At 41.4% G+C, this 24,042-nt stretch overlaps 1 protein-coding gene and 1 long non-coding RNA gene across 16 annotated transcripts; one reads left to right on the plus strand and one right to left on the minus strand.

Moving 5' to 3' along the window:
- Window positions 1-812: 812 nt before the first annotated feature.
- LOC110016634 lies at window positions 813-9,734 on the minus strand. 3 transcript variants are annotated; one of them, XR_002874896.1, is made up of 6 exons: window positions 9,656-9,734; window positions 6,699-7,099; window positions 6,500-6,623; window positions 1,949-2,028; window positions 1,654-1,843; window positions 813-967 (listed from the first exon to the last, which is right to left on the minus strand). It is a non-coding gene; the product is annotated as an uncharacterized LOC110016634 (long non-coding RNA). The 3 variants fall into 3 exon arrangements; XR_002291949.2 differs by lacking the exon at window positions 9,656-9,734 and adding an exon at window positions 9,365-9,557; XR_002874895.1 differs by lacking the exons at window positions 813-967; window positions 1,654-1,843; window positions 1,949-2,028; window positions 9,656-9,734 and adding exons at window positions 5,837-5,951; window positions 9,365-9,558 and having other exon boundaries at window positions 6,066-6,623.
- LOC111948921 (protein SOGA3-like) lies at window positions 1,738-22,849 on the plus strand. Of its 13 annotated transcripts, none has more exons than XM_023963983.1 (12): window positions 1,738-1,880; window positions 2,737-3,504; window positions 3,634-3,858; window positions 3,943-4,101; window positions 5,134-5,205; window positions 5,373-5,692; window positions 5,823-5,982; window positions 6,106-6,172; window positions 6,348-6,894; window positions 6,975-7,101; window positions 7,388-7,532; window positions 15,144-15,433. In XM_023963983.1, the coding sequence occupies exons 2-12, from the start codon at window positions 2,782-2,784 to the stop codon at window positions 15,242-15,244; spliced, it is 2,646 nt and encodes an 881-aa protein (XP_023819751.1). In that variant the 5' UTR covers window positions 1,738-1,880; window positions 2,737-2,781; the 3' UTR covers window positions 15,245-15,433. The 13 variants fall into 13 exon arrangements, with proteins under 13 accessions (XP_023819751.1, XP_023819750.1, XP_023819752.1 ...); XM_023963982.1 differs by having other exon boundaries at window positions 2,741-3,504; XM_023963984.1 differs by lacking the exon at window positions 1,738-1,880 and adding an exon at window positions 10,723-10,890 and having other exon boundaries at window positions 2,534-3,504; window positions 15,144-15,355.
- Window positions 22,850-24,042: the final 1,193 nt, after the last annotated feature.

Here is a 24,042-nt window from a genome sequence, read left to right on the forward strand (position 1 = left end):
AGAAAATGGATCATCATGGACGCCTGATTGGTGCTAAAATGATTTTTCTGTCAATAAACCCATTAAAAAAGGAATTGTCTTTTAACAAAACAAGGTGTTATGAACAAATTGTGAGACAAAAACATTGGGAAAACTCTGATGAAAGCTAAATCTGTGCTGTGCATTTTTAGAGCAGAGCAACGCTCTGTTAATATCTGCTGCATAATCGTTTGTCTGAGCCACTAAGGTGTGATACAAACTACACCCATCCACTTCCTCTGTTGTAAATCTTTTAACAGCCTCCTATACAATGAAAAAAACTCTCTTCCTATGAGGCAAATAAAACAGTGTGGGAGTGGAATTATATTTGGAAAAGTGCAGTAAAAAGCTGTCAAACTTTCTAACGCTGGTCTGTTTCCACTGCTCACAGCGACAAAACCTTATGCACACTTTTTTCAATTTCTAATAGGAAGAACAGAACATTTTAGTGGATTAAACAACAATGTAAACATCCACTCGAATCAAAAGCTTGTTTTTGGTGTTTTGAACATGTTGTTGGTATTTTATCTGATGAAGGAGGACATATGTTAAGCGCATTAAGCTTAAAGTTGAAGTCTTTATTCAAATCCTAGTGAATCAGGTACAGACAAAAAAAGTTGTTGAAAAAGTTTGTAGTAGAAACTACAAGCGACAAGCCACAAGCTCCCTGCTCCGCTCCATTCTGATGCATCCACTTGCAGACAAATAGATCCATGTACGTCTTTGTTTTCCTCGTCTGAGCTGGCATCTGGATCAAAACTGTACGGCTGCATATAGGTCAGATATTGCTAACCTTTTTTTTTTGCACCGGTAATGTTAGGTGCTGTGAGGGACTGTGGGAGATGGTGTAAACAAAGGGATGATGGGAAATGAGGACAGGCTTACTCCACAACAAAAGTCCCGCCAACAACTTGGGGGGGAACTATTGCCGCTCTGCAGAAACTATGTCCTAGAAACAATTCAGAAAACAATTTTGATTATGATTTTGCCTAAAAACTACATAATCACAATTAAAAGACCAGTAGAAACAATTTTAAGTAAATAAATGATTGGAGTGGGACTTCAAAAATTAGTTTTTAAAATTACATATTTTAGAATATTTATGCAAAAGAAAAAAGCCTTGTCATGCTAAACTACAATGCAATAGTTAAAAAATAAATAAATAACAACCTTAAGAACAAAACACATACTTAACAACATATTGATAAACCTTGGAGTTAATTTGTGTGTCCTGAAGCTTTTTCACTTTACTCTTAAAAAAATAAAAATAAAATAATGTATCGGAATATATTGGTTGCCTAAATATTCAAGAACCCCTTGACCCTTAACCCTCTTAATTTCCTCTCCTCCATCTATGCTGGGAGACCACTCTAACTAAGGGAAACATTTTATTTTATTTTTCCAATTAATAACTTTTGTTGTATTAAAAGTCGTTTGTACTCACAATGTTTGAGATTAATGTGGGTGTATCAAATCTTGATTATACTCTCACACTGAAAGTGTGATGGGAAATCAACCATTTATTCATAAAACTTCCTGTTTGGGTCACATTGTCCGCATGTCAATCCCATATCAAGGTCAGTTCCCTCTGAAGAAAGTGAGTTTGTAACAGCAGGTGACTGTGTCCAATCACACCTCAGAGAGGGCAGACCAGGAGACAGCAGGAGCGCATGTTCACTGTGGTCCTCCAATGGGAGAAAAGCTCTCAGCTTCCATCCAGAGCTTCCCGGCCCAGTGGTGATGTAATGTCATGAATATTGCAGCAGGCTGCCTGCTGTCGGGGAGGCGCTCTACTCAGCATCTCCTCTTCTTCTCCATCACAACCCTTCAGCATTTGACAGAAGAAAAAAAACATAAAATAGGTAAGGAAATCATTTTTATCCTCATCTTTTCAATATTTGATGCAAATGTAACAAAAAGAGCAGATTACCGATAAGGTTTGGATGATCTACTTCAGGCCACCAGGGTAGGTTGATTTATTCCTGTTCTCAGTTCTTTATAGGTAGAAATCTGAGTGAAATACAGTTGTGGAGTTGAGCCAGTTTCTTTCTAATTTACAGTTTCTCCATCAGTCAAGGTGAATATGATATTGTCACAGATTATCAGGGGCTCAGTTGTTTGCACTTTTACAGCCATGGCAAAAACCCCAAAAAACCCTAACTTACACAGCTGTCCAACTGTGAAATAGCTCCGTTTGATCCTCAGCTTTTAGCAGTTGTGTGGGTCATCATATCTTTGACTCTCTGAGTCATCCTCCATGAGAAAGATAATGGCTGACAGGAAGCAGCAACATTCGCCATGTCTTTGTTGTGGTTCTTATTGTTTTTGGAGATTTTTTTAAATATAATTTCTGGTTGATATTTATAAATTGTAGTTTAAAATGTGTGACTAGGCAAGCTTGACTTGCTGCTGCTGCAGTTCACAGACGGCTTTGTCACCCACTCAATGCCATCTGCGCGCATTTTACGCAAACCTGAATGGTCTAATTAGTTGAGCAGCAGCTGATCTCACACAAAGCCACGTCGCCTGCTCAAAGAGGGTGGAGAGGATGGGAGAGGAGGGAGGGGGTACTTTGCTTAACCACCTGCTGTCAGCTTTGCACTTTGGAACCATTTTTGCATGCCTTGTTCCTGCAGGAAACTCTTTGATTTAGGCTTAATTTTACAACTGTTTTAGAGCTCCCGTGTTTAAATGGTGACTGATTGTTATTACTGCAAGACAGAATGGATGTTTTTGAGAAGGAGCTGAGTCTCTGACACCGTGATGAACCCGGCATCTTCCGACTCGCTCCGGCAGCCAGACAATAGCAGCCGGAAGCAACAGCGTTCTTCATCTCCAGCCGGTCTAAAGGAGAGTGGATGTAAAGGTGGACAGAAAGGCAACAATACAGCAAAGCCCATCACATTGAAGCAAGGGGGAGGTGGAGGAGGAACAAGAGGCAGTCGAGGTCATTCTCCCGTTTCTGCGGGCAGGGAGCGGCAGGCCGGGGGCGCTCCTGCCACTGCCAGCAGAGGCGCGGCCGCTGTCCACGCCGCTGGTGCTGAAAGCCCCACGCAAAGCAGGCCCGCCGCGGCCGCGCAGGAAACCGGGGAGACACCCCGCCCTGCTGCCGACGCCCCACTTACCCCGAGAGCAGATCCGAGCTGCGTTGTCTCAGACCAGCCCTGCGCGTCCAAATCCCCTAAACTGAAGAACAAAACCCCGAAAGGAGGAGAGGCCAGCGGGGCAAAGAAGAGCAGCAAGAGCGCAGTGGGCTGCGGACCCGGTTTCTGGAAGGAAGGATGCTTGCAAACCGAGCTGATACAGTTCCACTTGAATAAGAGCTTGGGGAAGAAGGGGACAAAGATGCAGGCGAAGTTTGCATCCCCACCGGCTTCAGAGCCGGAGCTGTCACCGGAACCAGACAGCCCGCAGCGGGCGCCTCAACCGGACCAGAACTTACAGGACGAGATCGAAAGGCTGGAGGATGAAAACGAAGACCTGAAGGTAAAAAATTAAAATTAACCTGAATATCTGTTTATAAAAGGGATGCACCTGATGTATTTCTGTAAATCTGACTGGTCTGAATCCAATGATGATAATAGAGGACACTTTCACATGTAATATTTTCGCCAGACTGAAATAGAGGAGATGCGGGCTGAGATGGATGAGATGAGGGACACTTTCTATGAGGAGGACGCCTGTCAGCTGCAAGACATGCGCAGAGAGCTTGAGAGAGCCAATAAGAACTGTCGGATCCTTCAATACCGGCTAAAGAAGGCCGAGAGAAAGAGGCTCCGGTTCACAGAAAGCGGCCAAGTGGATGGAGAACTTCTCAGAAGTTTTGAGCAGGACCTGAAGGTGATTCTAAGAGAACGTCCTGTCATACATTAAGATCACTCTTTTGACTTTTCTTCATAACTTGGCCTTATCTTGTGTTCCAAGGTGGCGAAGGATGTGTCCGTGCGCTTGCACCATGAGCTGGAGAATGTGGAGGAGAAAAGGACAAAGACAGAGGAGCAGAATGAGAAACTAAGGCAGCAGCTGATAGAGGTGGAAGTCACCAAGCAGGCTCTGCAAAATGAACTTGACAAGACCAAAGAGGTGAGAACGTCTGAACACATGAAGAGGCCTTCAAATAAAACTGAAAAAAACATTTTAGGAAAACAGATAACAAGAGTGTAACAAATCATTTTAAAGATTCAAATCATATCATAATTTGTGATTGAGGATTCCATTCACTTTCTGTGTTGATTCATTTTGAACGATTCGATTCACTGGCCTAAAATCAATCCACAACATCTTTAACCAAAACTTCAACTATTGTGACTGCAAAAATATATACCTGGGTACTGAACAGGGCTGCCGAATTTTTCCAGATTCTTTGTGTTTCTTGCAAGACAATCAAGAGTAAATTAAAAATATGTACAAACAAACAAGTAAAAAAGAATTAATGGCAAATCCAATTTATTTTTGTTTCATAAAGTTCAGCCCACTGTTGTTTTCCATAGCAAAATAATACAAAAGGGACATTATTAGAACATTCGACCACGTTGATGGTGAGATGTCTTTGCAAAATTCCAAGTTTCCACACACTGGACTGGAATGATAGCTTGATTAATTTTTTGCTGTCATCACATGTGTTTCCAGCTGTGATTCACTTGGTTATTTTTATGTTACAGTAAAATAAACCTACTGTACCTCAATCCAAATGGTATATTCCAATATTAGTTATGTTTGTTTGATTTTTAAACTATTTTATAATGGTTTAGGTCAATACAAATAACAACTTGCCTTAAATTGGGTTAAATTGAAACCACTCTAAACCCCCATAAATGAGTATTGCTCCAAAAAGTAACCCAAAAATATGTCCCATCATGAATAACCCAAGAAATGGGTTGAAAAAATAAATCGTTATACTCCTAATAACAAATATGATGTGAAACAATGATGCCCCTTTAAACATTTAACTATTTTTACTATTATTCACTGTATTTACACATTTAGAAAAAGGAAATAGCACTCAAGAGCAGACTCTTTTTTTCATGAATGAGCTTCATTGTTAGATGTCACTTCCTCAGTAAGAATCAGATAGCTTACAGTAATGGTGGTTTCATGACTTCTGTTGTCCTGTAGCTCTCACTAAAAAGGAAAGGAAGTAAGGATGGACAGAGAGCAGAAAGAAAGATGCCACAGACTCCTGTGGAGGTAAGTTACAACAATGGTACTATCAGAGATGAAAACACAACGTAGAAAACGCAGTATGAACCTCTGAGCTTAAAGTTACAATAAAAAATCATTACTCTTCCCTATTCTCTGAAAGCATGCAGACATTTGAATTCGCTATGCAAATAAACAATTACTTTCCTTTATAGGAGGAAAATGAGGATCTGAAATGCCAGCTAGCCTTCATCAAAGAGGAAGCCATTCTCATGAGGAAGAAAATGGCAAAGATCGACAAAGAGAAGGATCGGCTGGAGCAGGAGCTGCAGAAGTACAGGTCTTTCTATGGGGATGTGGACAGCCCTCTGCCTAAAGGGGAAGCTGGAGGGCCCCCCACCACCCGCGAATCTGAGCTAAAGCTTCGCTTACGCCTCGTTGAGGAGGAGGCAAACATCCTGGGGAGAAAAATTGTGGAGTTGGAGGTGGAGAACAGGGGACTGAAGGCTGAACTAGATGACATGAGAGAGGAAAGGTAATGCAAGACTCCATTTAAAAATGTAAAGCAGTCCAATTGTGGATAGTTCCACAACTTTTTACCAAATAATTGAATCATCAATTTTCCCATTTGGGTCACTGATAAGTCCCACTCTTGTTTCCTATAGTCTGGCAGCAGCAGGTGTGGATGGTTCCAGCAGCGGCGGTCATCAGAGTAGGGAGCAAAGTGAGGCCCTGTCTGAGCTGAGGCAACAGCTGCAGCTGGTGGAAGATGAGGCAGAACTTCTTCGCAGGAACTTAGCAGATATAGAGGAGGAAAACAAAAAGGTGGGGTGTGGGATTCATTGGAGAAGCTCTCTGTATGTCTGCTGCAGGAATTGTGAAACAAATCGAGACATCATTAAAAATACCTGAATGCAGCCTAGCAGTGACATCCAGTTTACTCTGTAGGTGACAAGTGAGCTCAATAAACTCAAGTACAAGGCTGGGTCCCACGAGGCCGGGTCAAGACACGGAGGTTTGCAATTTGCTTATTTTTTATCAATCAGGGAAATACACAAAAAGTAACTAGATGACAATCTATTTTTAGAATCTCATGTGCAAAATAATTTAAAGGGTTTTATGTGAAAACATTCAATGATTTAATGTGTAATTTTCTGTTCTGCTTTAATTGGTGTCTCTTGCAAACCCAGGAGGAGCCGATCCAGCTAAAGTGGAGGCCCTCCAGGAGGAGCTGAAGGCAGCACGTCTGCAGATCAATGAGCTGAGTGGAAAAGTCATGCAGCTCCAGTATGAGAACCGGGTGCTGCTCTCCAACATGCAGCGCTACGACTTAGCCTCCCACCTGGGGATCCGCGGCAGTCCTCGAGATAGTGACGCAGAGAGTGATGGGGGGCGGGAAGATGACACTCCCTTGGCCTCAGCATCCTCTCCTCGCCTCCTTCCCCCTCACCGAAAACGCGAGGGCCCTGTTGGGGGAGAGAGTGATTCGGATGAGGTGAGGAACATCCGCTGCCTCACCCCAACGCGTTCCCTTTACTCACCTGTAGACAGCCGTTTTTTATCCAGAAGCCTGAAGGACCGGCAAAACTTGATAGACATCCGAATTGAGGCAGAGAGGCTGGGCCGGACCATTGACAGGCTCATCGCTGACACCACCACCATTATCGCTGAAGCACGAGTGTATGTCACTAACGGGGAGCTCTTTGCCAGGCTGGATGAGGATGAAGAGGGTGGCAGGTATGACAGCAAATACAACCCTCATGGTTTTAGAACAATTGTGTCAAGAATTAGGTGAGATTTCTGCTTTGGCTCCACAGGATCAGGGAGCATGAGCTGCTGTATCGCATCAATGCTCAGATGAAAGCCTTCAGGAAGGAGCTGCAGAACTTTATAGACCGCTTGGATGTCCCTAAGCAGGAGGATAAACAAGAGGAGCCTCTATCTGTAAGACACATCAAAACCGTTTAACATCAGGGACATTCAAAATGATCTATTTTTGACTGCCTGTCAATCTGCTCTTCATCCCTGCCTCATTTAACTGTCAACCCTCCAGATGTTTCAGCCCATTATTTTACTGATCCTCATTTTGGTTCTGTTTTCCTCCCTGTCTTATGCAACCATTTTTAAATTAGTTTTTCTTTTCACCCTGTTCTTTGTTCTGTAAAGCACTCCCTCCATATTATAAAACATTGTTTCTTTTTCAAATCTTTTGTTTTTTCATTCATTTCAGTTCTGTTGTAGAAAACATATTTCGCATCAAGTCACTCAAGGAACTGGACATTTATATTCCATATATGACTCAAGTAACCCAGCTGCTTGGATGCTTTCAACAATTATTTTACTCGGCATCATCTGGGGCAACAGCGAAGTGTCAGGTGAGTTTGACGATCATTTATCATGTAATTTCTCCATAAAGCTTTTGTTTCTGTGAAACATAAACCTCACCAAGGCTTGCAAGCCTGGAAAAAGTCAGATACTATCTTCAGTTCTTCTAGTCCATTGGTCTAGCTTTAATCCTTGTGCTATCCTATGGGGTCCAGATGACCCTACCCTTACATCAACGTGTTCTCCCTACCATGACAAAAGGTGGATAAAGGTGAAGAGGATTTCATGTAATCCATAGATAGCAGTGAAGATCACAAATCGTTGAAGAAAAAAGGTTCAGCGCACTGTCTAGTGGGTCTGGATGACCCAACTCCCAATGTTAAAGTGCCTAGGATAGCACAAGGGTTAACACTATATGAGCAATTTGGTCCAGTTTCTTACTGACCAAAACCCAGCAAGTTATCATTTAGAAAAATAAACGCTATTAATGTTTATGTAGCCATTAAGACACTCATTTATAAAATGCTGCTTAAACAACATTGGTGTATGCAGTTTTAATAATAATCCCTGCATATAAATGCAATTAAAGGTCATTAAAGGCAGCAACTAGACACTGGACCAGCAGATGATAAGAACATGTGCTATATATTTATTTATATTTATTCTAATACCAGTAGAGTAAATCTTTTCAGTAACATGACGAAATTCAATGAACTAAAACTACAAACCCATTGTTTATTCAAATCTTCAGCATTTTTTAAAACCCAAACAGCCACAGTGGATGGATAGATAGAAGAAGTGCATGTGGCTCTCAAGCCCCAGGTTGTAGACTCCCCTGTTTTTTTTCCTCTTTGAGAGTCATGATGCTGCTTTTGAAAATTTCATTACCGGTATAATGCTCATTGTTTTTCCATCTGTTTGCAGTTTTCTAAATATCTTTGGTTTTGTTGCACAATAACCATGCAACCTTTGTTTAGTCTGACAGTTATGGAATCTTTCCCATGCTTGGAATGCCTGGCATGCTTGCATTTTTCAATAGACATGATGCATGAAAGTGGTCAAGTGCATCTCTTTGTTTGGGTAACCCTCTTTTTTTTTTAACAAGTAATTTTTTACCCTTTTTTTTCTTCAAAAAAAAAACATGTACAAAGATCCATCCTGGGCTGCACTGGCATTTCACCCACATTTTGTGTTTTTTCTTGTGTAACATTCACATGTCCTTAAGAAGAGTGTGTTAAATCAGGACCAAAATAAAATAATAATCTATGTACACATGGTTCTGTTTAACCAAAGGACCTGACCACCGCGAGGGAGGCGGAACCGGTCCATTTCTTTCATCCCACCGGTGGGATATTTCACGTCACGCCGTGTATGAAGGCCAGCTGTGGAGGAAAGAGGAGGAGGAGAGGCGGGGTATAGAAGAGGGGAAAAAGGGGAATTTTATCACAGTTAATGAAAGTATCAGCTCGGTTGTTGGTTGTCGCTGTGCGGTTGTTGATTTTAACAGTGTGGTTACATTCCTGTAGCTTAAGTTTCAGCTCGAGTGTTTGAGTGTGTGTTTTGGGGCTTTATTGTAGATTGTTTTGACTGCGGACCTTCGCTGTAACACGGTAAGAGTTGAGTCATGTGGCACGTGCTTCGTAGTTTAGTGTACTTGAACTTGAACGCATCATGAGCAGAAAACTGAACTAACATTTTACTCAGTCGTTTTACGTGATAAGGGACTCGCAAGTCAGAAGTCCATGCATTTATTTATAAAGAACGCTGCTGGTCTTATGGTGTCATTGCTTTGTAGATTAATGAAATCCCACCCTCTTTGCATTCCTCGTGATAGTCACCCCCTTAAAACCAAGGCAGGCAGAAGATGGGAAGTTGTACTTACTATAGTGACGTAGACAAACTTGTTTTGTCCGGTAAAACACATAAACATAATTAAACTATTCGCCTCTACTCCCGGACCGTAATAAACTGGTAGACTTGTTTTAACATAGGTGAAAGTTAGCAAGAAGCGCAGCACGTGAATAATTAGTTGCCATGGTGATGGCGGCTACGTAATGAGAGCGGTCAAGTGTTGATTAACGGTTCCTTTCTGCGCAGACTCCTCCTTAGCTATTCCGACTTTAGGAAAACAAACTCCTGGTAACAGGAGGTAAAAATACTCAGCTTCTCTTACATCAGTGCACTCCGCGATATTTTTGGGAACTTCTCCCTTTTGCCTCGGACACGTTACCCACTTCAGGCGTCTGTCTTCGACTTTTCGGACTAAAGCGGGAGAACAAATTTCCCAAAAAAAGGAAGGCGATACGGTGAAATTGAAGTGTTTTAAAGGACTAAAAAAAAAAAAAAAAAAAAAAAATTTGCACCAGAATGACGACTTGACCGTTTCTTTGTGTAGTCATGGAGGACAGCGGAGTGTCCGGTGCGCGTCCGTGCGCCGGCGCAGTCGGGGTGACGCTTCCCGTCAGTGCTGCTGTGTGGCCGACGGGGGATTTGGCTGAGTTTGGATAATTTCTCCTTTTTTGTGGCTGCAGAAGAAAAGCCTGCCGAACTGTACAGAGCAGAAATGGAGGCTAACCCGGAAAATTTTTGAACAAGTTATCATTTTATGGATTTTTAATATACATTTTTTTGCATATGAAACAATGTGGAGTGCGTTTATAAACGGCTCAGGACTCCAAGGTGGCAGCAGTGCAGGCGGGGGGTATGTGCCCTCCCAGGGATGGGAGTTTGTGCCCTGCCCCAGGCTCGACAGAGGCAGGGGCAAAAACCTCAACCCTCTGAGAAGGATCTCCTCTCCACCTACTGTCTTCAGTCAGACTAATGATGCCCAGTTTGGTGCCTCACCAGGTGGAGGAGAGGTTGGAGCAGGGAGCCCTGTAGAGATCCTCAGGGGACAAATGCGGCAGGGCCCGGAGCCCCAGCAGCAGCAGAAAGCACAACACTCCCGGCTTAAAAGGAAGTTTGAGGACTTGAAAAAGCAACATGTACTAGACAAGGAAGAATGGACGCGTGAGAAGGAGTCATTGTTGAGAGAAGTGGCTAACATTCAAGTAATGGGAATATTGAACAAATTCAATTTGTGAATTAAATTATTGAAATAGTTTAAAATGTTCATAATTTTCATCAAAATGTTAGCTTTTGTTTTTAGTTGAGCGACTGAAAACCGTTGTTCTATTGTGGCTGTAGCTGCAGAGCATTGCTACTGTTTAATCATTAGGCAGCTTCTGTGTCCCCATATAGGGAGGGGAAAACAGGAGAATCCTACTGGACCTAAAGACTGTGTTGGAGGAAGTGCAGGTAGAGGTGAAGAAAGAGGAGGAGAAGAGGAGTGAGCTCCAGCTGCAGTACACCCGAGACAGATGTGCCTGGGAGCTAGAGAAAGCGGAACTTAAATGCAGGATTGCACAGGTAGGATATGTGATGCTGAGGAGGACTCAGAGAAAACTGTCGGATTGCATTTTCATGTTGCTATCCTCTGGATATTTACAGTTAACTATCTAAAAACACTGCACATATAAAAGGATTCAGTTTCAGTCTGCAATGTTTTTTTCTGTGCATATTCTCATACATAATGGGTGCAAATTAGACTGTGAGAAAATGACTTTTGAAGGTAAGTGTAAGAATTGCCTCATCTAAAGACCAACTCTGATGAAAATTATGTTCTTGTTGCATTTGTCTAATGATGGAGGACATGTATGAAAAAAAATATTTCTGAGTAATCCTTTATTCAAATTGCTGTGACTACAAAAGATGAATGAATGAATGAATGAATGATCAGAGTCAATCTTGTAGACATTTGCACTAAATAAACACTTCATGGTTTACAGCTGTCTAAACACTGAAACCTATATTGACCTCTTGTCAGTTAATGAAGTGTGGGCTTGTTTTACCATAACAGCTACTTTAAAGAGTGAATATGGTTTAAAGAAAAAAAGACACGATTAAGTTTGCATGCCAGTGCTGTGCCAGACGGCTTTTTAAAGCGACATAGCCCTTCAGATTTAGCATTATTTCCTGTTGAATCTTTCAGCAAAGCAGAGATCAACACCTCACAAGACCTGTTTAATCTAGATTAAATGAAGGGGAAAAAAACACAATAAATCTTTTGATTTAGTGAAATTCTGATCATATTTTACTTCCCCATATTCAGAAAATCTTTTTCCAGAGGAACAACAGGTTCTTTATCTTCCAGTAAAGCCACATTTGATTCTTATGACAGATTTAAAATGGATTTAGCCTTCACACAGAGCTTCCCTTTGAATTATTGGGTTATTAAATTGCAGCATAAAATCTGTGAAAGTCTCTGAAGCACAGAGCTGGAAATTAACAATTCATTGTGCAGAGACTACAGATCCCAAAGATTTAGTACAGTAACAGTTTAAATATTTTACAGGATTAACTAGAGAAAACTACAGTTAGCCACTTGTTTTTTTCTATTCTTCTTGACCTATCCTCAGTATTTGAGGACACATGTGGACAGACATGGTTAGACTCAGCATATACTCCTCCTGGCTAATAGCACAAACAGAGCAGGGGAAATTTGTCTTGGAATGCGAGCATACTGGCCAGAGTTTGCTCTATTGTTAGAATTGTTTTGTCTGTATGCCACATCCTGCCATACCCCGTTGGGCAAATGTTTACCAAGTAATAATCTGAGGCTTCTCGTGTGGTTTAGAATGCAGCAAAATGTTTTAAAAGTCCTGTTCAGTTGCTGACCAATGAACTATTTTGACACATAGACTTTTCTGCAAGTATGTTTTAGTGCAGCAGCAGTAGGGTGGTAACCTGTTTTTGTTTTCCGTTCATGCGCTGATCACGTAAGTAGGGCACTGTAACGTGGGCTTATAAAGACCTAAAAATGCTTGGTGAGTCCAGATGATCTCGTCTGCACACTTTTTTTTTTTTTTAATGACCCTCTCTGTATCTGAGCCATCTCTGATTATTTTTGTTCACAGAAGAACAAAGGAGGAAGTGGTTAATGCTCAAAGACCTTTATGGTTCTGCAGCAAGAAGGAATTTTAATTCAGTTGTTTTTCTTTATCAGCAAGAACTGCAACAGCAATTGGAGGCTTTAGCCTGAGTCTGATAATGATCGTCTACTGTTCCTGTTAGATATGGTTCCTGCTAGACACTAAGTATAAAGACGGCCCAAGTTAATCTGAACTAATATGAATGCTTTTTAAGATCACAAAAATGAGAATACTTTGTCATGTTTGGCTCAAATGTTCTGGAGTACTTCTGTCGCCAAATACCAACAGTCTCTAAGGCCCCATTGGAGGTCGGGGCCTAGTGTTTTCAGGTATACAGTACTTCTAGGCATCAGGCTGATTTATGAATGCAGTTGGCAGCTTGAAGACATCTTACTCTTTCTCAGCAGCCACCTCCCCCTTCTTTCCCTTTACCTCGGATACCACCCTCCCCTTGGAATGCTGCATTGTACGAGGCTGCATATCCACTATTTATAGTGGGTCACCCGGGTGACACAGTTACCTTTATATATCCTAAGCTACAAAAGTGGCACTCTAGCTATCAGTATATTGCATTTTCTTTTAATTTAGGTATGGATGTTATCCTTTGCTGGGAAACTTTTTTTTTCTGCCATAGAAAACAGTTTTTGGCTCCTTAAATCCAAGTTTACTTCCCTCTTTTTACTGTGTGTTTATGTACTGTGGCGTTCCATGCATGGCTGACCTAGTACAAGTCCTAAGGAGACAGAGTGGCTTGTTTTTCTGCAGTGCAGCTTCTTGACCCCCAGGCCACATGCAGAAATAGCACCATGACCGAGGCTTGAATGAAGGCCTTGGTTGATGCCTGTGGTTGAACTATGAAATAAAACATTCCACAGCGCTGTTCTGCAAACAAAACAAAAACAGTCACAAAGGGAGGGCCAGGAAAATGCATTCATACGGAGGCGGTGTCTTGGAATTTTTGTACAACACCAAAGCCAACACCTCTCCCTTTTTTTTGTAACCAATTACAACACTTCAATTTTATCACAGGGTGTAAAGATTTAATTGTTTAAACTGTTTTTTTTCCTATCCAAATTTTAGAAGAGATGTAGCCTATCTTTACAATTTCCACGAGTAAACCTTTTATTTATTTTTTTTTTTCGTCATTTCCAGCATAAATGAAAGAATCTGTAGCTCTATTGTTTAGTTCTTCACCATTTGGCATATCCTTTTAGGAGTCACAACAGCAAATCAACTTTCAATGATTCACACAGGTGGTTTAGCAAAGATTTTTACACCAGATTCCCTTCCTGACACAACCCTGTATTTTATCCTGGCGGCACAGGGGAACCCAGTCTTGGGCCCCGTTGCAGCTACATAGTTGGGCAGCGCAAAGGGTCTCGCCCAAGGACCCACACTAGGTGAAGTTTATTGGGAATCAAACCCTGATTTCCCATGAGCCAGTCCTGCGATTAACAAACTGAGCTATCCAGCTGCTATCTGCAGCCCCATTTAATCTTTGATTTGACTTTAATTGTATTGTCTTCTTCCCAGAAAAATAAATTAACTTGATACAACAGATTCCATAAATTCACTGGAATTCAATACCAATGCATATTTAAGAAAGGGAGCTGTCTCATAAACACTACCTGTATATGAGGACTGGACCAAGTGAGTGTGATGTCATCCATAGAAAATGGCTTAATTCTTGCTCCAACAAAATTAAGTCAATTGAGTCTTTTTTCGGATGATGCCGTCATGTTGGAGCCTGATGACATCAGTAAGGAGTGATTGGTCTGGGTTAATCTGAACCATCGTTTCTATGGCATCCACTCTCGCCAATCAGTTGGGAGCTTGTTGGAAGTCCACACCCCATCACTATAAAACGGGCTTGGGAGAATCTGTCAAACGTTTTGAACGTTCAACGTGAGACTACATACATTTATTGAGGCACCCGATTGGTCAGTTTATAACTGGAATAACCTGGGATGAAAAGAATATAATGAAAAAATATTGAATTACCAAGAACATGTTAAAAGCAGGCAGTAAAACAAGAAGGCTTATTCTGTCATATATAATGTAATTGCTGTTTTGGGATTTGGGGTTCTTGGAGTCTGGTGCTTCCTATTTGGAGCGCGAGGGGGGAGGGGTTACTCTTTCCAGTTCCCTTAAACAGTCAATGCTCATAACTAAACCAAAAGTCAATTTAATCATGGCTAATAGATTCAAACATTTTATTTTTTACAGAAAGGGATGTCTGAGTTTTTCTGTGAAGTTGTATTACTGCAGTCTGAAAGGAGCCACATCTGCAGAGACAATTTGCTCTGCGAGAATCTGCTGCATCCTGCAGTGCATCCTGTGTTAGAGAAGTACCACGGAACAGATACTTGAACCCTGAACTTGTGATGCACCTCATGGTATTTGACAGGATATTTGTACTGCTGAATCTGCCTTACTCTTCCTTTATATGAACCCAATCACACACACATCCCTCTGGTGCATTATTCCCCCACTTCCTCCAGCTTCTCTTCCTGCCACTCCTTCATTTTTTGATTCCACATTTGACATTTTCTCCCACGTCTGCCTGTAAAATCATGTCATCTGTTTTTTTAAATGTCTCCTTAACTTCAGTCTAATGTTTATGTCATTGTTTTTCTCCACTTTGTTCTCCAAATCATCTTTTTCTCCGCCTCTGTCATCTGATTTTCTCAGTTGGAGGCAAGAGAAGCGTCGAGGTTGGTGAGTGGAGGCCACCAGTCGGCAGCAGGTCTCGAATCGGTGGTGTCACGGAGTCCTCGAGAATTGCACGGTGAAACCCCAACGCTCTGCAGAGAAAGGGAAGAACAGCGGAGGATCCTGGCAGACACCCAGTCGGCAGCCATGGACCTGCGCACTCGTCTGGAGCACAGCGAGAAGGACTGGATGAAGGAGAAGGCTGAGTTGCTGGAAAGATTTGATATGGAGAGGCAAGAGTGGGAGAGCCAGCTGAGAGACATGCAGAAGAAAATAGAAGACGTAAGGATGCTGCCATAGATTTAGAAGCATTGTTTTTATGCTAAGTTAAAACAAATTAATAATACTCCAGTTTCTGAAGGAAAATAGTTTAATACAAGAACACAACTCAAGTCCATTGAGGTGTTTTTCTTAATTTAGGTAAGTCTGTTAGTAAAATTTCTAAAACAAAAATTGGGTTTAGTGATTTAATTCTTAAAGAATTCTTGAAGAAAATTTGATAAATAAAAAAGAATAAAGAGAAAAAAATGTATCGACAAAATTTTTTGCTCTTTTTATTTTATATTCTAACAAATATGAAGCTCCCTTTTTTTTTATTTCTTGGCAGAATGTATGGTAAAAAAGTAATCTTTTCTGATATTTGTAAAAGTAAGTGTACTTTGAAACAGCCAAATATATTTTCCTGTTTAACAATGTATGGATTTAAACATTCATTTATATAGATGTCAAATGATAATAAGCAAATAACCCTTCAATACAGTTGAGTTTTAAAAAGGTGAAAAAAATTATAATTCTAAAATTACAAAACTAGTTTGGCCTAAAAAGATAATTCTGAGAAAATGTAAATCCCACTTGGCTTACTGCACTTGAGAAAAAGCTGATTAGTCCTTTAACATGTTGTTTTTTTCCTTTTTTTTAAATATAAAATAATCTATTTTTACATCTTTGAAAAGAATGCTAAGAAACTGAAGCAATTTGCCATGAAGCAGCCATGTGGTTTTCATTTATTCCTTTCAGACCAGAAAATCAGAAAGCAGCAGCTGTGGATGAAAGCACAGTAAAAGGCAGCAGTTCCAGCTAGATAATGGTTGATGAGAAAGACGCCCAGTCAAAATGAATTATGAGAATTCCACAGTTTGAGGTCAAAGTTTATTAGAAAGAATTCATTGAATCATCACTGTGCCAGAAACTTCCTGAATAGGTTTGGAATTTTTTTTACTGGTTTTGTTTAGATTACTTTTCCTTAACCATTATGATTTGTTCTTTTTATTATTTCTTGTTTTATATTAATAACATCTCTTTGTTTAAATTTATAGTTGTGTTCTGAGGTCAGAACCAAGCGAGGAGGAGCGGGACTGACTGGGAAGAAGCAGGATGAAGATATGCATCGACTCAGCATACGTTCAAGCAGCACTGGCTCCAGTTTACTCAGTGACAACTCCCGCTCTGATCTATTCAGCAGCAGCACTCAGTCCGAACCAACCAGAAATGCACCTTCACCCGGTTTTGGTCCTGACAGGATCGTTGCCGACAGCAATGTTTTTGGTAACGCAGAGGATCAGTCTCACTGCTTCCAGTCAGACAGGCTCTCTGGATTAAACCTCAGTGAGCTGAGAAATAACGACAACTTAAAACTGGAGCTTCAGGAGCAGCTGAGATGCAGAAGCCCATGGCAGCAAGATTCTGGGACTGGAAATAAGGGTGCTGTGGATACAACTGAGCGGGATGCTTTTTGTCATGGAGTTCCTGGCTGTAATGGACCACATGATCCTAAAAGCAGTGCAAAAGGTGTTGATGATGGTTTTCATGGAAATGCTGCTGGCGGAGGACTAATTTACCACAATGACAAGAAGCAGAACGCCACTGCACTCAATGCTGTGAGTGATTTGAGCAGTTTTCTGATGGCACTTTTTTCCCTTCTTGTTTTACTAATTAAATGATTACCTATTATTAACTATGCCCTCATCCTTTGGCTGCTTTAAGTGAATGCTGAACTACCTTACAGTTTAAGATCCAGCTTTTATTTGTGAAACTTATCTTTCTTTCAGGCTTTGAATGAAATAGCACGCGTTAGTGAGGAGCTTTGCAGCTACCAGGAGGAGATCAGAAAGAAGAGCGGTAATAGAAGGTACGTTTTCTTTTGCACCAATGGAAAGTTGTAAGAACTAGCATCATTTGACGATTATTATGCATTAAATATTTAATTATTGTTTTGGAGAAGAAAAAGACTTTGTGTATATTTTGAGAATGTATTTGAATCTTAACACTCCAATTCTTTACTGGTTACAGCAATCACTCTGAACCTGTCTGCACGTCTCATTTAATTGGCCCCAGCAATAGCTGTCTGCAGGAAGATGAAGCTCCATTTGACTTCAGTCAGATCTACAATGAACTCCGGGCCCTAGAGAAGGAAAACTGGCTCACTCTGTCACCAGAAAACACCTGGAAGTCCAGCAGAGGGTTAAGCAAATCCCAGGGGACCAACATTGCCGATCTAGACAGTTACAGGAAAATGCAAACGTGTCCTGTAGTCCACTCTGAGGTTGATATGGTAGCCCCACCAGTCCCACCCCGCTCTTCTTCCTGGAATCTGACCACTGTTGATGCAGATTTGGAACTCTATATCCCAGAATCCCCACAGGCCACATTACAGAAGTGCCACAGCCCTTGTGTTCTAATTGACAGAAAGTGTAGCAGCCCCTCTATTGTCAGGAAGTTTGAGGCTATGCTGCAAGAAAACGAAGGAAAGGTTTTCAAAGATGGCGTGGTGGTTTCCTGCCCCGTCCCTGGTAACTCCAACTGTAACGTTGGTTGTTGCCACAACCGCTGGTCCTGTGATCCAAGCAAGTTCACCCGCAGTAACTTATCTGCATATGATTCAGTCCAGAAGAGCTTCTCAGAAATCAACATACTGAGTGCCGGCAAAAGTTTTCATCTAGACTGTAGCTCCAGTGATACAAAGCTGCAGATGCCTCCAGCTGTCAGAGAGTTACCTGTAGATTTGCTTCTGACCTCTCTGCAAATGCCCCCTGTCCACCCCGACCTTCATGGCTCCAGAAGAAACATAATGTTGGAGAAAAAAACAGCTGAGTTCAACAGAACTTTGTTCCAGGCTGAGATGGGTCATGGAGCAGATGCTAGTGACAGCGTAGATATCACAGACACCAGCCCTTTGGCTCGCCAACCAGTCCCTACCACACCTGATGGTATTTTACATCCAAAGGAGACTCTGTTTGAGCCAAATTCTGCATATGGCAACTCAAGCGTAGCAGAAGTAAAAAAAGAGTCCTTACCTCCACCCAAACTGGAGTCCAGCATGGAAAACCCAGAATTCCAGTCAAGAAAGGAGATTTTTGCTGCTGAAGTTCAAGAGGCAAGCATAGATCAAGAAAGTGTCCTCTCAACTGAACAGGAAGCTGGATTGAGTGAAACTCCGACACCCCCAAAGAGCTCTGCACACCATTGTGAGATCGGGCACAAAGTTCAAAGGGCAAACAGTCCTTCCAGAAAGTCACAACACAGAGTAGGAAAGGAGGACTTTTCTTCCCCTGTAAATAAGAAGCCAGAATATCTGATGGAGGAGGGCAGGAACGAAGATCCTAACCAAGACAAGTCTCAGTCTATCAGAGCTGCTGACCCACACCAGCAGTCACCTGCTAAGAGCAAACAAAAACACAGGACACAACAAAGACACTTGTCTCGTCCTCCTTACCAGTCGGACTCCATCAGGTTGGTACCCAGAATGATGAGTGATCACCCCTGGAAGCCCCTGACTCTTGCTGCATACCCACGACCAGAAGGCTCCAGGTCAAACTATGGGGCTGTGGAAAGGATTCTGAAAAATTATGAGAGTGCAGCTCGGGCACAACAGAATGAGAGCCACCAAAGTGAAATGGGCCCGTGCCCTAGCTTCCTCTTTAGACAGGAGGAGATCATCTCAGAACAGGACCTGCAGGACCCTCCACCTTCGCCTCCTGCTGTGGGACAACTGCAGACATCCCATACACTGCAGACACAGCTCAGCATTCACAGCACCACAGGGGTGAGGGAGCTCACTGAGAGGGTGAGGAAAACTTGCTTTAACTTATGTTTTGACACCAGCTGAGCAAACTGTTCTCCCATGCAGACATGCAGCTTTCATTTGAAACAAAATGTGAGACAATTGTCATTTTGCTAAAATGATTTGGGTCCAGTTTTGTTTCAAGGTCTGTTCTTCCAGAGGACCTGGATGAACCTAATTTCCTTCGGCTCTTAAACATTAAGCAGCTGCTCTTGAGTTTGCACAGCTCTATTGGGAATGTTGTTTACTTCTGGTAGGAGCTAAGAGACAAAAGAAGGCCAAAGCTTCCATTACGATCTATGCATCTGGGCCATTCTGTTGCTTAAAGGCTCCTATAGACCTGACAGTGTGGTGGAAACTTGGCAGGGGGTGTATTGCCCTCACTGGCTGGTCTTTTATCTTTTGGGCTTCCATAATGTCTCACAGTGGAAGCTTTTCTGGCCTTCGTGTTGTAACTACAAAATTATCTACAAGAAAGCCAGCAGAATGACTGCTCTTGGCCCAAGTAATTACATCACTCTAAAGTTCCACTCCAATCATCTTTTGATCTGTTGTTAAAGCATTCCCAGTGGTCTTTGAATTCTGATTACCTATGTTGTTTTTAGCCAACATCCTGTATTGTTTCCTAGGACATAGTTTCTGCAGAGCGGCAGGAGGTCATCAGAAATTCACTTCTGAGTTGTGGTCCCCCCCCCCCTTCCTGTCACTCATAACTGAGCTCTCTGTTTACATGCTCTCCCGCTAGCATACAGCCCCTCACACCCCTGCACCAAATATAGTGCGCAGTAATGGAGCTATCCAGCTGGAAAGATCTGAACCAGACACCACTTTAGACGAGGAAAACGAAGGTGTACGTGGATCTGTCTGTCTACACGTGGATGCATCAGAATGGAGCCCAGCAGAGAGTTTGAGGCCCACTCATTGTATTTTCTATGTAACAAATAAATCTTTTTCAAACATCTACTTCATATTTACAATGACTTGAATAAAGAGACACTCAGAAATGCAATGTTGAGCTTAATTTTCTTCATAAATGTCCTCCATCAGGAAAGTGCCACAAGAACATGTTCAAAAACACCAATTTCTATTGTAGTGGGTCTTTAAAGTCATTGGAGTCTGCTGTAGTATATCTGGCCCCAGTTTAACTCAACTTCCTGAAACAAACGCTAAAGTAAAGTGCTGCATTAGCTGAATTGTCAGTTAAATTGTTGATGATTCTGGCAAAGTGAAAGACCTGTCGGAACTGTGTTTTTACCTTTTCACATGCACACACGGACACTTTCTGGGTAAAATCTGCCTGTTCTCCCTCGTAGGATCAGGAGGGTTAGCCGATATATCAGTCGGAGCCTGTGACAAAATTTCAAGTATGTGAGTGTGTGACTTATGTACGCAGAACGGTGAGATTGTTCTAAACATTAATTCCCTTCTTTCTTTCCAGGAAGATGATGAGACTTTGGTTGCTTCTCCCTTTTCCCAGAAGAACTTTTCAAGGCCTGCCTGCCCAGCTAATCGAAGGCTTCCTTCTCGATGGGCCATCCGCCTCCCTACTTCATCCTCCTCCAACACTTCCTCCCCATCTACCACCCCGGTCGCGCCACCAGCCTATCCCCTCCAGAAGAACCCTTCCTCTTTTACTTATACGCATGCCTTTCACATAGATACCGTCATCATTCGACCTCCATGTCACTGAAACTTACTTTGTTTCTCTTTTTTGCGGTGCATACTAAACACAGATCTTTACTGCTATGGACTCAAGAAGTGCTTTAGTTTCCAACTCACTCACAGTTTTTGTCATTTGGTGGAGCCTAACTGGGAAAATAAAGCAAGTTCAGTTAGTTCACTGTTGGAATGACGCTGATCTCTAATGCCATCCATCTTCATAAACATCCTGTACTCAGGTCTAGATTCTAGCTTTGAATATTTTAATCTTGCTAGCATACCAACTATATCCTGTTTTATAGACTGTATTTTCACATTTAATAGAACACTATCAGATGATAACACTCATCTTCTGCATTAACATTGGTAGGATTTCCTTTTTTAATCAACACATGTTTTGTTAATAGTACATGTAGCTGAATCATGTTAAACTCATTACAGTGAAGCATTTCCACCTAAACGACTTGATGTGCTGAATAAAGCTTTGTCTATTGCTTTTTTGCCTTGGCTTTGTGATACTTTGATTATGACTCATGTGTGACTTTAAAAATATTTGCTTTTATTTTAAAGAATCTCTTTTGTGTCAACAGAAATATTGAATGTGTTTTTTACTGCATTCTGCAAAAGACCTGTTCTCAAGATAAAATAACACCAAGGACTTTGTTTTTTTTGTTTATTTTCTTATTACATTTTCAGACATGCCTAATGTCACTTTTTTCCCAAATATGCATGCTTCTTAATTCACTTTACTTATTATTACTGTTTTGACATCATGAAGATGGACACCTGCTTTTATGTACAACAACTTCTATTGTCTGATTTATCACAATCTACTGCAGTTGAAATGTGTTTTTTATTTACTGAATTTGCTCAACAAATTACATTTTTGAGTAAATATTTGACCAATTTACTACTTCAGCTGCAATATTCTTTTTTTGTCTCTTTGGATCTTGCAGTAACTGAAAATCTGTCAAGCTTTTGACAGATTTATGTAACTGACTCAAGAGGACTGTTGCATGTCCAACCAGCACAGCAGCAAAACCAAATGACTGTGTGTCTGAGGTTTGTTTGTTGTCAGTGCTGCTTTGTTGAAGCTTTTCCACTGAGGCTCATGACATTTAAGAATAATCTGTGAATTCCTACAGATGTTTCCCAAAAAAAATGTGCATCTTACATTTTTATGTCCCTGAAAAAGTGGTAAAAAAAACATTTACCCTTTTTGCAACTGTACATCAGTGCTGCTTCCATTCACTCCCCTTCTGAACGTGACACCACCACACACATACATGCACCCACTCACACCCGTGACCCTGAGGGGTGGACACCCAGCCCCTCACCCTGAAACCTGGCACCCCTGGCTGACGGGATTAACAGGTGCAACAATGTTGTGGTGCCAGAAATCCTACCCCATGACTGATATATATACATACAAAAATATTTTCATTCTTTTCTGATTCCCAGCCAAGCTCTGTGTTGGCTGTCTCATCCTGCCTTCGGTTGTCAAGGTTGAGAAAGGAAGCAGATTCCCACCACTGTGCTGTTCGCTGCACCTCTGGAAGTGCACAGGGGCTGAAACCATTATGTGAGCTGTTTGAGACCCAGACTAGCTCAAATTCAAACATTTCTGCAGTGACCTGAGCTTCATCCTGTAGGCACAGATTGCAGTTTCCCAAAATAATCAGCTAAAGAGGAGACAGACATTTGTGTCAGCATGTTTGCTCTTGTTTGTGCTCAGTGTTTTCTTTTTGATTTCCGTTCTTCACAAGGTTCTGAACAAACCTCGGTTTGCATTAGTCTGGTTTCAGCATAGTGTTTGTGTGACAAAATATACAACCAAAAAAGGATTTAATGGATACACTTAGTTTTTGATTGAATGACTCTCCTCATCAATGCTTAGAGAAAATCTCAGGGACTGACTGCCTACTTGCCATTCTTATTGCTATAAAAATAAAATATGTTGATTTGATTTTTTATAAGGGTGCTTTTTTTTTTTTTTGCCAACCTGCTGTGTTGCTTTAAAGCTGTGCTGAATGCAGCACATTCCCTCACTTCCTGTGGAGCCCCAGACAGCTGCGTATTGATCGGTGCTCTGATGGATCCGTTTAAAGGCCATGTTTGGAACACACACACCTACACACAGTTGTTTGTGCAGCATTTGAGCATTCGAAAGAAATTTGCATCCCCCACTAGCCTAGAGTGTAATTTCAGACAGCTCTGCACAATAAGCTGCTTTTTCACTTTCAGTGCTGAATCTCTAAAATCCAGAGACACCGTCCGTTTTCTGGTTGATCACATTCTCAGTTGTGTGACAAACGCAGACTCTTCTCCAGGTGCTTGACTTCACAGACAGAAATGTAGGTTGTGGACTGGATGACCAGGCTTAATGTTCTGGGGCAATCAGAAAGGAGAGACAGCATGTCTGGGATGCCTGTCTGTAAAGAGAGCCACCAACCTTTCTGAATTCCTTCCTTACTTTTAAATAGACCAAAGAGTTAAGGACTTAAACAGAGTTGACTCAGCTGCACTCTTGGACACAGTGCAGAACATCTTTGCTTATGTCTGTCCTTAAGTTATCCAATAGTTCGATCGGGGAAAATCACACAAAGTTCTTTATTGATTACAATTCTCTGTAATACTTAAATTTATTAAAAAGGATAAAGCTAAGTAACCTAAAGAGCTTCAAGCAAGAGACAATTTTAGACTCAGAGTTGGGCAGTGAAAAGCTGCAGTTTACGTACAGGAGCAGGATTTAAGTTCACAGAAGACAGAAGTCGAGCCAAAACCCAGGAACTAATCAATTTTTGTAACACATTTCCCTTCCTTTCCTTCTTTTCTGCTGCTTTTTTATGAATCCTATGATTCGTGTCTTGTTCTTGTGGGTATTTCTGGCCTAGTTTTCACCTCTAAGAATCCTACTTCATTAATGGTTGCTTGTCTGCCTCTAATCAATTTTTTTCCTGCATTTTTCTTTGTCATTTAGCCCAAACTTTCAGCCTAAGTATAAATGGATTGTATGGGGTTGTATATTAATTGGTCTTGTGATGTTTTAGCATTTCACATTTTATATCTCTTTCAAAAAAGTTTTTTTTTTGTTTTGATATTTCATATTTTTGCAAGTTGTTTGAGGAAATGGACCCAAACAAGAAGATCAGGGATTTT

This window comes from Oryzias latipes, chromosome 16 (assembly GCF_002234675.1).
Source record: "Oryzias latipes chromosome 16, ASM223467v1".
Classification (NCBI taxonomy): domain Eukaryota; kingdom Metazoa; phylum Chordata; class Actinopteri; order Beloniformes; family Adrianichthyidae; genus Oryzias; species Oryzias latipes.

Excerpts from the sequence above, each read along its gene's own strand:
- LOC111948921 (XM_023963973.1), top strand. The coding sequence starts at position 10,125 with ATGTGGAGTGCGTTTATAAACGGCTCAGGACTCCAAGGTGGCAGCAGT. Across the intron at positions 10,891-15,143 it reads TTAAATGCAGGATTGCACAG|TTGGAGGCAAGAGAAGCGTC; the intron begins GTAGGATATGTG and ends TGATTTTCTCAG. Across the intron at positions 15,447-16,480 it reads TGCAGAAGAAAATAGAAGAC|TTGTGTTCTGAGGTCAGAAC; the intron begins GTAAGGATGCTG and ends TTAAATTTATAG.